Source organism: Lichenostomus cassidix, chromosome 2 (assembly GCF_008360975.1).
Source record: "Lichenostomus cassidix isolate B80296 chromosome 2, HeHo_3.0, whole genome shotgun sequence".
Lineage (NCBI taxonomy): Eukaryota > Metazoa > Chordata > Aves > Passeriformes > Meliphagidae > Lichenostomus > Lichenostomus cassidix.
The window spans coordinates 25595365-25610028 of record NC_139482.1 but is presented as its reverse complement, the minus strand read 5'-3'; the positions used below and the strand labels follow the sequence as shown (position 1 = coordinate 25610028).

At 42.0% G+C, this 14664-nt stretch overlaps 1 protein-coding gene and 1 long non-coding RNA gene across 6 annotated transcripts in view; one reads left to right on the top strand and one right to left on the bottom strand.

Annotated features, from left to right (window-relative positions):
- LOC146441012 (uncharacterized) overlaps window positions 1-972 on the bottom strand; it is a 29793-nt gene extending 28821 nt beyond the window's left edge. The window contains exon 1 of the long non-coding RNA XR_014849754.1: window positions 85-972. This is a non-coding gene — a long non-coding RNA (uncharacterized LOC146441012). The remainder of the gene's footprint in view (window positions 1-84) is intronic.
- Window positions 973-1084: 112 nt separating this feature from the next.
- ICA1 (islet cell autoantigen 1) overlaps window positions 1085-14664 on the top strand; it is a 69260-nt gene continuing 55680 nt past the window's right edge. For 2 of the 5 annotated variants that reach the window (XM_085050805.1, XM_085050804.1), the window contains exons 1-3: window positions 1086-1243; window positions 12561-12607; window positions 14342-14380. In XM_085050805.1, coding sequence (XP_084906931.1) covers window positions 14364-14380 — 17 coding nt within the window. In that variant the 5' untranslated portion in view covers window positions 1086-1243; window positions 12561-12607; window positions 14342-14363. Of the gene's footprint in view, window positions 1244-1378; window positions 1724-12560; window positions 12608-13704; window positions 13727-14341; window positions 14381-14664 lie in introns of those variants that run through there. The other 3 variants (XM_085050801.1, XM_085050800.1, XM_085050802.1) reach the window with 3 other exon arrangements.

Genomic DNA, 14664 nt, shown 5'->3' with positions numbered 1-14664 from the left:
TGTCTGTGTTGTATATACCATGCTTGGGTATGACCTGTTGTTAGTGGTCACACCAATGCCACAAAGGGAAAGTAAACAATCTACCGAGTCATAGCTGAAATTCCTCAGGTTATACAGCTGTTAAATAAATTCTCCCTGTTGACTTCTTCAGAGCTCAGGCGGTGCATGCCTAGCTATCTACCCATAGGGACCCCAAGTCTTTTTCAGAGCCACTGTCTCACAGCACTGTCCCTGTTGCTGCAAACATCTTGCATTTTTACTCTTAGATAGGTGACTTCCAGTGAAGTAGCTCAGCTCTGCCTCAGAGAAACACAGAGATACTGACATGAGCGCTTGGGACCTCTGTAAGGTTCATTAAACGATGCCTCATTACCCCCTCTTCTTCTCTCTTCATTTTCCACAGCTTCCTCCTGTCCACTCTTCCTCAGCCCTTTTCTGGGGCCCTATCAACCCAATCTCATCTCCATTCCTGCTTTCATGCCCTGCGCTGTGCTTACACCTCTGCTCTCCTCACACGCCACCCCGGTAAGTTAACACTGCCCCATTTCAGTGGGATCATTTTTCACCCTATCTTGCTGCTCCCCATTTCTCCTTTTACTTCATTTTCAAATGCCTCCTGTGACTTCCTCATTTCAAGCTCTGAAATCTGCTTCAAATCCACCTCCTTTACCCAAAAAGCTCCCATAAAACTCCAATGACCCAATTCCGAGATGAGCTCAAACCCAAGGCTCTCCTGACCCTCCCTGACACTACCACCTGCATGCTACGGTAAAGGGCCTTTTACTCCAAGTTTCCACTACCCCGATGACAACTATTTATGACAGCCAAAACATTCTAGTATTTCCCTGCTGCTCCTCACGGGACACCTATGGTCCCCCAGCACGCTGGGGCAGAGGCACGGAGCTGGGGCTTTGATCGAGGCGCTCGTCAGAGCCCCAGAAGGGCCCCAACCCGGCTGACTCTCCCGCTTCCCTCACAGCGCTGCCGGGAAAGCAGGAGGAAACCCGCCCTAGCCGTCACCGAGGCCCGGCAGGAGCTGGCCGGAGCCCCACGGACCTGCCGGCCGCGCCCTGCCGGCTGGGGGGCCGGGCTGGGCCGGGCCGGGCGGCGGCTCCGCCCCGCTGCGGGGGCTCCCGGCCGGCACAGGCGGCTCCGCTCGCCGCGCTGACGCTGGCGGCGCTGGAACACCTGGAGGGGCGGCGGCGCCTGCGGCTCGGCCCTGCCCTCCCTTCCCCTCCGCAAGGTGAGTGCGGGAAGGGGGGACTCGCCGGTCTCCGTGCCGGGCCGGGCGGGGACAGCCGGTGCTGCCGGTGCCGGGCAGCCCCGGGTGGGCGCCGCCTCCCCCGCGGGCAGCGCGCTCGGGGCGAGGGAGGCGGCGCGGCCGCCGGGCCTGCGGAGCTGGTGCCCGTCAGCGCCGTAGCCACGGCCGGACCTGCTCAGGGCGAAATTGCCGAGGCACAAGATGGCATCTGTCCCTCCTTTTGCCTCGCGTTCCCCCTCCCGCCGTGCGGTTGTCTCGCCATGATTATTGCATTTATCCGTTTGTGCCTCCCGTACATCCTCCCTGGCTGTGTGCCCGCTGGAAGCGGGGAGGGAAACGGCCGGTTCTCCTCGGCGGTTTCCGGCTTGGCTGCCGAGCTGAGGCGCAGGTTGCCCGGCTGCGCTCCGAGCCCTCCTGGGGCCGGTCGGGGTGCAGAGGAGCGGCAGGGCATCCTCTGGGCAGGTAATGTCAGATCTCGAGCCACGGCAGGTGACATGGCAATTCAAGAGCCCTACGCTTTCGATTTAAAGTTTATAATTTCCGAAAGGTTCATCTTGCTAATCACATTTATTTTACATCGATCCACCTGGACCCTTGAAAGCTGCTCTAGTCCTTTAGAGGAAAAAGGAAAATCGGATAGTACTTGAAACATCGCGTCAATTTTTAGTAGCAGAAAGGGGTGAAGGGCACCGTGCTTTTTTATTTGTCGGTATCATTATGTACATGTTCAGTGCCGTATGTAAATAAGTCTCCTGTTCCACACTGTTTTGCGTAAAGCTGATAGCCTCAAGGATCTGTCTGTATGACCCCTCTTAAAGCAGTAATTCAGACTTGCCTTAGTTCAAAGGTGTAAATGTGAAACAATCTAGTAATCTCAGGGTTACAGCCTTCAACCCCCTACCCCCAACGTACTTTGTGGTAGTATTGGGAAGCTTGGCATTGGAGTTGTTCTTCTTTTGGTTGGTCGTAGTATTTTCCCCCTGTCTACAAGCCTTTAAACCAAGAGGACCTTTTATTTCTATGAAGCCCCTGTTTGTTTGCTTTGGTTCTCCCCATGTTTAATTGTATTATTCTCTTTCTTATAGTTTCTGAATAGATTTTATTTACTTTGCGTCTCAGCAGCTGTGACTCTTGTTTCAGAGTAGACTTCTTGGAAATAAACTGTTCTTGTGTTTTGCTCTAGCAAAACTTTTGTAAGGACAAAACTGTGCTTGATCACTTTTCCAAAGTGTTGGACAGAGAAAATGGGGGGCTGGGTTTGGCATCTGCAGTACAGGCCAAAGTTTGATTATGGCCTTTTATCTGAATTTTCTGATAATCCACTCTTTTCCCACATCGTCTATCCAGGGTTCTGAAAGAGGGAGTGGAAGAACCCCTCGACAGTGCTATCTGTCTGGCACAGATCTAGGATTTGCAGTTCTTACTGGTACTTAGCATGAAGTCCAGCAATACCTCATTTACACTCTAGCAATTTTTTTAACTGCTGTTTGAACAGCCTGTTGGTTTAAACTGAGCAATGTAATGGTTTAAGATTAATGTTAATACCACTGAAGGAGGAATTTAGTGTCAAGCCACAGAGATCTTTTGAGCAGTGAACTGCCATAACTGGTATAACCAGTCACGTTTTGCACATGACAAACTCTACTGGAAGATGATGTGACAGTTAAATGCTGCCGAACCTCAGTCCAAATGATTTTCTAAAGTTTCTTTACTGTCAGAACTTAATGGGTGAAATGTCGTTGTTTCCAGGAGGTTTTCAGCACTTTAGTCAAGAGTTTAGATGCTGGCCATTTGAATTTGCTTTCTTTTCAGTTGAGAAAAAAATTAAGTGCTTTTTAGATTATGGTGCTTTCTTCTATTGTGTTTGTTGGAGTTGAGATTCAAATATAAGTATTACTGAAGATTTGCAGATTCAAGAAAACCAGTTATGACTTTATGGAAGGGGAAGGTTTCTTTAACATTTTTCATTCACACATTTATATTATTGGGGAGTGAAGGGGATCACATAGTGCAAAATAAATTTCCTGTTGAACCCTACTACAGGGTTAGGAGGTTTTTCCCCCCCTTAGTAGAGTTTCAAGTGCAACCATCCTGCCAATTCTTCTCTGTTATCCATACTTTACACGATTGTTAAATTGTTCTGATGATTTCCCATGTAACCTTTTCTTGAAAAAATGAATAACAGCTCTTTTCAGTCTTCAACTAGTGTTGAAAGCTCTTGGTACAAGTTGGCGGAAAAAATGTGCTAATATCTCATCTAAACTGGAAGACAAAAAATACTTTCAAAGACTTTTTAATACTTCTTTTTCAAAATCTCCTTCAAGAGTATTGCTCTGTAGTTGATTCTTCAGGATGTTTTGCTGCTTCTCAACCATAAAATTACTCTAGAGACAAAATTATGCCACGTGATGCAGAAGCATTAAAAATACAAGAACCCAGAGAGTGAAGTTTGTTGGAGAAAGAACCAAGCAGTCAAGAACAGTAGAAATATTTGACCTTTTAAGTGTTGCTAGTAGTAATAGTCTCACGGTAGTTTTTCCTGTGGCTATTGTTAGCCATGGCAAACTGAGGGGCATTTTGACCGGTTATACAATTGCTTACGTCAACCTTGAGAACTGTCTGTACCAAGTCACTGAAACAGTGCTTGGGTTCATCTTGCAAGTGGGTTCATAGAGATCACCATTGCTCTAGGAACAGTCAGCTGGTGTGCCAGGATCTGAGAGCAGTAATGTAAAAGTTGAGTGGACTATGCGTCTGTTGAGAATATACAGCCTGTACTGATGGTGTTTACTCAAAGGGCGGTGAAAGGAGATCACCCTCTATTGTTGTTGCTGTGCATGCTAAGGCTGTTTTGTTAATCGAATCTCTTATCCACAGATGTGAAATAATCTCCAAGGGAATATGGAGAAAATTATTTTCTCTGTTCCCTCCCCCAGCATTGTTTCCCCTTGGGTCTAAATGGCATTGCTTCCTGGCTTCTGAATGGATGAAAAGGCAGGAGGGAGGCGGAAACGTGAGAGAGTTGACTGTGCGAGAAAATAGGGTATCTAAATAAGACAGCCATTAGTTCAAAGTTCTAAAACCTTACATATTTGTGTGTAATATACTATACATGCAAAAAGAGTTTCATGATTTTTTTTTTTTGTTCATCCACTGCTTTTCCCATAGTTTCTACAAAGAGAAGTTTCCCAATGTTAAGACTCAAGACTGATTACAGGTAGAGTGTGTCAGAAAACCAATCTTTTCTCTTATCATCTATGACAATACATGTTCCATATGGCATTTTCTTTAATAATATTCAACTATTAAGTTTACAAATACTGCTGCTTAAACTAAGAGAACAAATGTGTATTACAAAACAATTTGATAGTCATTTTGAACAAAGCAAGTCTGCATTTAGAAAAAGATTAAATACTGAATAGCACACATCCCCAGTTTTGCTCATTTTCAGTGACCTTACACCTGCCACTTAATGACTTACATACACATTATTCTTCCATAAAATGCATGTAGTACTTCCTGTGCTTACCTGGTTGTCTCACTGTTCTCCACAAATATAAGTGGAATACTTTACTAGTGAAGTGAAAGATGTTACCTGAGGGCAAACTGATACTGTGTACTGTCCCTACATTATTTCACAGTAAGAAGATGAAAAATCAGTACAATCTGAAAAAGGAATTTAAAATTATTTTTTGTGTGGTTAAATATCTCTGTGCAAATGATAAAGTTCTGTGTGCAAATGAGCTTACCCAGAAGGTGCTATTGTTTGCTCATCAATCTTGCAGCTGTGAGTCTACCAGGATTTATTTGAAATACTTTGTTCTGAGACTACATGTACTGTGTCGTGACTTCATGTGCCATTCTTATCAGTGTTTTTGAGATAATCCACTGGGTTCAGGAGTTTTTCATTCAACTATTTAAAAAACAACCGAAAAAAATGCCCAGCCCAGCTCCAAGTAACATTTCAATGCATTTTATGGTCTAGAAAGAAGATCACTCATGCCTATGAGTTTGACTTGATCATTTTTGGAATAATATGATATATAGATATATAGTACCAAATACCAAATACCAATAATATGATATACAGATATATAGTACCAAATAGACACAATTTTAAATTTTTTTTAGACAGGAATGCTAGCTGTTGAATTGGTCCTTGCACTTTGTAGGAGCAAAACCAGGTTTTAAAAAACGTGGTGACCTAGTGCCAAATTTCTGCTTTTTCATGTTGGCTAAAACTTACCTGTAACCACTCAGGTACTGAAAACCAGAGTGGTTCAGATGGATTGACACTCTTTAGTTCTTGGTATAAGTGAGCAGTAAACTCTCAAAGTGTAAATTTGCAGTTTGTCTGCAGGGTCAAACCACAACATTCTGCCACTTCTATTAACTTGTATATATCAGAGTTGGAAATATAAAAATAAAGACTAAATCACAGCATAAGAAACATGGCTCCGGATAGCATCCTTTTTTTAGACTACACCAGGAAATTAAGTAGAACAATTTCCTACATTAATTGTGTATTATGAAGTTAGAAGTATGACAATTGTGTTTTGGAAGAAAGTAGCTCCTGACAGTACTCTCTGCAATAGCTGTGACCCATATATACCCTACACAGAGTATTAAATAGAATCAGTATAAAATAGAGTGAAAGACAGGTGTCAGTAGCACTGCTACTCGTTTGGTTGGATGTGCTGTTTGCAGACAGGTGCCTAGGCAGTGCTACAAAACGACAGAAAGAAGACCCAAGACAAACAGATTTATTCATACCTTGTACATGGTTTCTCATGGTGCAAGTCTCTAATCACAGTCTTAGTCAGTTAAGATACCTGCTGGTCTTACTGTGATTTGTTCTCCACACAGTTTACTAGCTTGAAAAAGAAGGGAATGTTGTATTGGGTCAAACTACCTCCTTGGAGAACAGACTCCAGTTTCTCTGATACTTCTGTTGTTTTGGTTACATGCTTCAGATTTTTCTGCACATCAAATTTGGGGGCCTGGGGGGTGGGTAGAGTAGGCTAATTGTTAGGGGTTTTTTTTTTATTTCTTTGAAGGATCAAGAAAATGAATAAATTGAATGGAATGGAGTAAATAAATGGAATGGAATGGAATGGAATGGAATAAATAAATGGAATGGAGTAAATAAATAGTTTGCTGGGATGTCTCACAGGCCTTGCTAGAGGAGAAGGAAATGGCAAAAATTGTGTATAGAAATGTTAGTTCCCAAAGTGTTTGCACTGAAAGAGAAAATAGTTCCAGGGGAGTGGATGTGGGCATGTCCCAAGCACAGTGTTAGTATGCTGCTGGCTCTTCTTTTTTTTTCCTAGTAATTCAGCAGACCACCATGAAATCCTGGTTCTAAGAGAAGTGGAATAGAGCAGTGCTCTCACAACACGATTTAGCTATGTAGTTTAGGTGCTTTGTGTGAAAAGCATAATTTCTATGCACACAGAGCACAGTGGTGAGACTCTGGTTGAGGTGCTCAGTGTTGCTCTTTGGAGGTTATATTCACTGTCTGTACAGGGACTTAGTCTTGAGGGGCTTGTATGGTAATTTAGGCACTACAGTTAGATAATTGCAGTCAAACAGGACAGTTTTTTCTCCTCTTAGCACCTCCCAGGTATATGAATATAGCTGGAGCCTTCGCTGTATAACAGATGTCATTTTAAGGCATCTTTTAAGAATGCTTCTTTTAAGAATGTATGAAATTTTTTTCTAGGTGTCAGCTCCTGAAATAGATTGAAAGAGTAATTCCGTTGATACTGCAATCTCATATTTCTTCTCCTGAGAACTTGTGGGTAATCTCCAAGATAGACACTTCCCAGGATAAGTAGCAAAGCTGTGGATCAGTCTGAGACAAAGGATTAGGCAAAAAAGTTGTAATGGATGCAAAGAACTGCTAATGCAGCACTTACAGACCAATTTGGAAACTTTTTGAATTAATAAACAAATGCATCAGTGAGTAGACTCCTGGATTTAAAGCTAAGCATGGATGATTCTGCAGGATTAGAGCATCAATGTTGCAAGTTAAGAGCTTTAGAGGAAAAATTAAATCTTGTCTTTTGTCATAGATATAGCTTGAACTCTAGATTCTTTTCAGCTGAATTACAGTTGTAGCTATTCTTGTAGTTAAGAGTAGGAATACTTTTAAGTCTGTGTATAATCTTGATGCTGAAAGACCCAGACCTCAGCTTTCACTCTTTTTCTGCATTGACAAGATAGGTAATTCGGATCTGCACACTGTTATATTGTCTTTCGCTTGGGAAAGGCAAAGTCACGCGCCATTTGGGGCTCCTAGTCTGTGTGTTTGTAGGCACACCAGAGAAGATAAAACTGTACCCTGTCTAGTCTTCATCATGCAGTGTGACTGCTTTTTGTTTTGCAGACCCATTTACTTGGTTCAGTTTGATCACAGCTTCCAGGGAGCAGAGTGGAGGAGATAGGTTGTCAGCCAAGAGCTGTTGGAGGCACAGATGGAATTGATTCCCTTACCTAAGGACATTTTCTTCCCTTCAAAGTACTTTACATAAATGAAACTATCACTTAACTTTTATATATAGAATTCCTTTTCTTTTTTTTTGTTACTTAGTATCACTGTACTATTACTGTATTAAAAGTTTCTTGGAAGATTATTCATTTTATCTAAACTGTTGGCATAAGTAAGTCAACTGCAATGCATGATTCTGCCATATTTGAAGTTATAAGTTGCAAGAGTTTTAGAGTGTGGAGAGTCTGTTGGGATTTGAGGAGCCACAGAACATATTACCTGCTTTGAAAGAACAGTAGACTAAGAGGACAGTGCTGCCAGTGAAAAGTGCAGACACTTCTGTGTCTGTTTTGATGAACATACTGCCTTCACATAAGGGTTGCTGAATTCTGCTATGCCACTTGTTCAGTTCCCTTTCATTGTTTCTGGATGTATCTCAAACAAATGTGTTGTTCAATCTACTGCCTTCCTACATAACTGCTAGGTCATATTTGGATATTAGATTTGCTCTGTACATCAACGTTTATAACATTTTTGCAAGGATTTCAGCTCATCTCTTTGGTCTGAGAAGCTGTGATTAGATTAACAGTTTGTTTTATATGCAGTCTTCAGAACTGAAAACATTCCTGTTTGATGTCTCTGGTTGCATCCTGATTTTTTTCTATGTGGTCTGTTGTCTGAGCTACAAGCACAGTAAGAGCCATATAACCAATGCTCAGACAAGAAGAGATACATGAATTAGGGGTAAAGTTTTTGTTTATTGGTTTGGTTTTTAAATTTATTTCCTCATAACCTAGGAGAGTATTAAGTTCTGAACTTTACCATGCCATGTGACACTTCTTGTTTTTATGCTCACTGAAAAAGAGAAGTAATCTGAGTGACATTGATATACAGACCTGTTTATTATTAATGTTGGAGAGAAGGCACTCCTACCATCTTTTTCTTATACAAATAGAATCTAGAGATTGTTCATTTCAGCTCTTGGAAAACCTTACAACTTATGCTGCAACAAAATATAATAAAGCTGAAAAACAGAAGCAAGCTTGTACAAGTGTTGCACAGAGCATGAGCTGGAGGGTAAGCCTAGGATATACCGTAGTTCAAATCACGGAAAACACAATGAAAGCATTTTCCTATTTCCACAGAAAAATGTACATGTTGTATTCAAGTGGTCGTGGAGAATACAGAGAATCAGAGGATTTTCCATAGTAATAGAAATGCCACTTGCTAATGATGAGTGTCCTTCATCAAGTTTCATTCCAGCATCATAGCTAATAATATTTTCTCAGTAGGACAATGAGTATGGCAGAAATAACATGAAGTTCTGTGTGCATTCCAGCTGTTTTGGCTTCCTGTGGAAATAATTTGTGGGTAAATAGTCTACAACCCAGAGAAACTCTGCCACAGTTGGCTGCTTGCAGAACTATCTTGGTTTCAGCATTTCTGGTTATCTGTGGCAGAGCACTGGCTGAATTGCTCTTGAAGGCAGGCTCAGTCTAGAAACATTTTCAATGTATTTCAGCATGCAGGCTGTGCCTGTCTTCTCTGGCATCAGCCTGCAAGCAAGATGGTTTGTGGAAAGTGATGCTGAGGCTTCTTAGTGTCTCCTCAAAAAAACCTGTTAGGGATTTTCAAGCTTTTGGCAGGACTTGTGGTCCCAGCTGGTTCTGTATGGGAATGGTTTTTTCAGTGCTGTGTGTTCTGAGCAGACTTGTTATGAATAGGGCCAGCTCAGGTTTAATGCTTAAACTGAGGGAGCATTAGTCTCTCTCAAAACACTGAGAAGCACTTGCAAAATTACTGGAGCCATGTGTGGACTTCTTCAGGAAGCCTTAGATCCCTCACTGTGCAGTATTAAACATGGGTTTGTGTACAGTTGTGTCGGGGCTTGACCCTGACTAAATGCTGACACTCTGGCTTTTTCTTGTTGCAGACATGCAGGAGAGGGGAAAAGAAAAAAAAAAAACTGTAAAAACACACACCAATGTCATGAGTTAAATAAGATAGGACACTGGTAGGAGGACGCACAGAAGAAAGGGCAGACAGGCTCCAAACTTAAAGTTCCAAAGTGATTTAATTACCTAACAGAGTTGGAGGATAAATGCAAGGCAAAAATAAACTTTTCATACACTATTTTGTTCACTCACCCCCTCCCTCTTACAAACCTATTTTTATTCACCCCCTTTCTTCTTTTTAACTAACAGGCCCAGGTAGGGGGCAGGGTGTGGGGTATTTTCTCAGTCCACAGAACAGGTCTATAAATCTATTCATCACCACAATTCTTCTACTACAAATACTCTTTATCTCTACTTATCTCTCTCTCTCTCTTCAGTTTTTCTGCTCTCATCCCCCGCCCTCTTAACAAGCAGTCTCTCCACTCACCCCCTTCCCTCTTTCCAAACCAGCAACACAGACAGGGGGCAGGGTAGGGGTTTTCTGGTCAGTCCAGTCAGGGAGAGGGGTTCTCTACTTAGCCACGGGGTCCCTCCCATGAGAGATAGTCCTCTGGGAACTTCTTTGGCATGGATCCAATCTCACAAGCAACATCCTCCCCGAATTCTGCTGCAACATGAGTCTCTTTGTCCATAAGGTGCTGTGCAGACTCTCCTGAGCCGAGGCCAGGCTGCTTCCATGCCAGGAGCAAGGAAAAGGCCTTTCTCTCCTTTGCAAGGCCTTTGCAGTTTTAACTTTTTAGATGAGACTCTCACTGGTTCACAGTTTTTTCCAGGCATCCACCTGCTCCTCTGGCGTGGGCTGTGGGTGGATTTCTGCATCCTTGTGGACTCCATGGGCTGCAGGGGGAACCTCCTGCTCCCCCCATAGTCTTCACCACAGGTAGCAGAGGGTTTTCAGCTCCGGTGCCTGGAGCACCTCCTCCCCACCTTCTCCACTGACCTTGGTGTCTCGAAGTTGTTCTCCCTTCACATATTTTTACCTCCACCTCCTCTTCCTCCAACAAAGAAGTGCGTGCCTGCCTTGTTTTGATTTCTTCTAAAATATTTTTTCACAGAGGCGTAACTAGCACCTCCAATTGGCCCAAACTTGGCCAGCAGCATGTCCATCACTCTCAGAGCCGTCAGAGATTGGCTCTGCTGGACTTGATGTAAAAACTGCCAGAACTTCCACTAAGGACACACAGGAGCCATCTTTGTGCCATTCCCCACCCCTCAGACACCTCCCCAGACCTACCACAACAGCTTCTGAGGGGTCCAAATTTCTGCTGGGTGTTAAAAATACTTTACTGATGTTTTGGGCCAATCAAAACCACCACAAGTTGTCTGTACTGTGGCACTGCTTTCTCTAGCATGATAAAAGCAGCTATACTTGTTTCTGACACCCAGCCCTTCATCTAGAGTTGTCTGTACCTTTCATTTGTCAAGATAAAATCTGTCATAGAGATCACAAGTGTTGTGTATCTCTTTATTGTCAAAGATCATGGAAACTTCCAATACAAATGCTTTCCTATAAGGTGGTGATTTTTTTTTTTCCTTTTGTTAATCATTGTCAGTACGATACTATTTATTGAAACTTTTCTTTTTTAGTTTTAATCCACTGGGAAGAAAAACAAAAAAAGTCCCTTACATCAACTCCTTGTGGCAAATTAAGCTTGTTTTTATATTGCTACAGAAAATTGTATGATAACATAGGTTAATTTTAAATTTGACTGCACTTTTGGGGAGAGTATTGGTGGCCTCAGGTTAGTGTCATGTGCTTCTGTTGTAGTCAGCTTTGGTGAACACCAGCTGGCTTGTTACTTCTGTTCAGGACATTTGTCTTGTTCTTTGAAAGCATAACCTAAAGTAGTGAGAGTTGAGAGGTTATGTGCTCATTTTTGGTCTCTCTGCAGCCTCGGGGCTGGCATGTGACCATAGGGATTCTTCATTACATAGCTGTGAAATGTTCCTTTTAATTCTTGGATACTTCCTTGGGCTGTTTCCAATCCCTTCTTACTAGCATCTCTCACTTTTTGAGGCTAGACTTAGATTTTGGTATTTATTTAAAAAAAAATCTCACTGCTTTCAACTAATTCATATGCTTTTAATAATGTCCTTTGTTACAGCTGAACCAGTATTTTAACCCTCTTTGGTTCCGGGGCTTGTAACAGACAGTAACAACACGTGAAGTTAGAGATCATAAAAATAAATTAGGGCCCTCTTAAATTACTGGAGAGACAGTTTATGCTGCACATTATATTTTAGCAACTACATTTCTGTTTTCTCAATGCTAGTGCTTACTAAGCAATCTTTGCAAACTGAAGTCTCATTTAGGACCGAAAGTTAGCTCCATACTGGAAATAAAATGGGCCCAGGGGTTGAGCTTGTGTCCTGGGCTGCTCCTTGTTCCCACTGCTTAATTACAGCAATCTCCCCAGCACGGTTTTTATCTATACTAACTAGAGCTCTCTAGGACCTTTTTCCCTCCTGGAATGTTTTGGGTGATACCACATGCCAAGAGCTATTTCCAGCAGGCAGTGTAGGTGAGGCTCCACTTCTGTTTCCTTCCACCCTGGTTGGCTGTAGGACACTATCCCAGCAGGTCTTGTAGCCTCAAACACCTCAAATGCCATCCTGTCACACTGCAGAACAGAGAATACATGCCTTCATTTTCATACCATGAAAATATTGTCCACTTTGAATGAAAAAATTCCCACAAAAATGTCTTCAGGGCCTAAGGGTGCTATGGAGGACCTGGAAGAGTATAACTAAGAAGATCTCAGAGTCAAAAGGTAAGGTCAGATGTTTAGGAAAAGCATGAGCTGTGCTTACAAATGACAACTGTTTCACCATAACCCTGTTTATGTTTTTTTAGGGACGTTGGTTTCCAGGAGAAGCAGGTGGACGTGTACAGTAAGTAAGGTCAGTGCCTTACACCTTGTCCCCGTATTGGTTGCTTATACTTCATTCCAAGTAATATAAATGTTATTCAACCTAGATAGGCTGTTCTTTGCTTCCTGTCAAACCAAGTGTGTTGGTGAATAAGTGAGTCATGGATATGTATACAAGCTAAGTCCTGTGGTCTTATCTCACTCACACATCCCCACAATTGACTTAAGGAGGACCAGTGTAAAAACAGTGAAGTCAAGAATATAAAGGTGTTAGGAAATGAGTTCATATTGCTTGTGCCTATGGCTCCAGAAACAACAGCAAAACAGTCCATTTTCTCTCTTGTCTGACTCAATGGTTCTGTAATACAAACAACAATCTGAAATGATTCTTTCTTCCTCTTTCTTTAGCTGTTGACCTTTACATTTAAACTCTGCTCTGAAGACAGACTTATAAATTTTCTCATGGTCTCTCTTGCAGTCCTTAAGAGCATTTCACAAAAATTCCCATTCTGGAATAATTCCTGCTCTGATATAATCTTGCAGTATCTCATTGAATTTTGCCAGGAAGTTTCACAGGTACTGACAGCAGAGGGGTTAGACTCAGAAATCTGGAATTTGCCTCCATTCAGCCTCAAATGGAAGTGTATGTGCTTCGTGCTTGCAGGAAGCATTTAGGTTGTTTGCATTCCCTTGTTTGGGTTCCTGCAATCTGTTCCAGTCCCTTTGCCTCTCCGGTGCTAACCTCACTGTCTGTGCAGTAGTGTGCTAGATATGTTTCCAGCATCATGGCTCCCCTTTGCAGCCTTTTTTTTTTTCCTCACTTGGATTAGTGCCAAAGTTCAGTTTCAACACCATTACCTCCCTAGCTGCTTTTCCGTTACTGTTCTCTTAGTCAGTCAGCTTCATACCTTGCTGGAGCCTGTTGGTGTCTTTATTCTGTGCCTCTTCTTGCCAAAGGCCATTCCCCAGCACCACCATTCATCTCACCAGCTTCATTTTGATCTCATCCAGATCATGCTACAGTGCCTCCATTCCCATGTTAACCTTCTGCTGAGGAACAGTTCTCTCTGAAAGCAGCAGAGAAGCTGGGTGCTCATTGTTTGAGTATCTAGCTTGGCTGTTAAATTTGGCCTGGAAGGAGTGTGCTCAGGTACTGGTGGGAAATCATGTGCATGCCATCTGGTCAGCTCAAAGTATAGTGGGAGGCTTTAGTATCCAAGCTGGAGATAGTAACTTTTAAAATCTAAAGTCCTAATGCATACAAATCATATTCTATCCTCAGGAATTGGGGTGTCCTTCATAGGCAAAATGTCTGGTCGTTAAATTTCACATCTGTGACTCAAGACATGATGTAACTAGTGTTTTAAAAAATGGATCAGTGGGATATGGGCAAAGAAAGGTAAAATGTAATTGAATTTTGTTGTGGCTAAAACTTGTAGGAAAAAATCTTGACTGAGGGTGATGCCTAGATGCCTCTTCAAAAGTCACTGAATTTATGCCTGGTAAATTTGCTTTTGCTTGAAAAACTTGTTAACATAGAAGGATTGGCATCACTGATGGCAGCACTTAAATCCATTTGTAATGGATTTATGTGAGAATTGTGTTACTAGGAAGTCGTTTGGCCCACAGATTGAAAAGTTTTGTTTCATAACATGGTAAACAAGATGCTGCAGCATAGTAATTTTCGGAGGGAAAATATAGAGAATTTTTGGTCTTTAACTTAAAAATTAAAGATACTTTTATTAACTGATAATTTCTTACTCAGGTGTCTGAAGAAAACAAGAATCATGGAAGGTCATAAGTAGTAAGTATCTTGATAATTTTTTTTTTTTTTTATTCCAAAGAGCTAATAATGTTTGGTATGTTGATTTGTTCAGTTGGTTTCTCAGTCTCATAATTCAGGAATCTGTAATAATCCCAGCACTTTTTCTAATCTTTGTGACCTTATGTTAGTAGTTCATTTTTATTCTTTCTACCGTGCCCCCAGAATTTCTGGTGACCTCAACTGAAGTAGCTCTCAAGGCTGGTTAACATTAGATGAATTACGGTGTTTTCTTCACTTGACCACTGAAGTGAGCGATCAGTTAT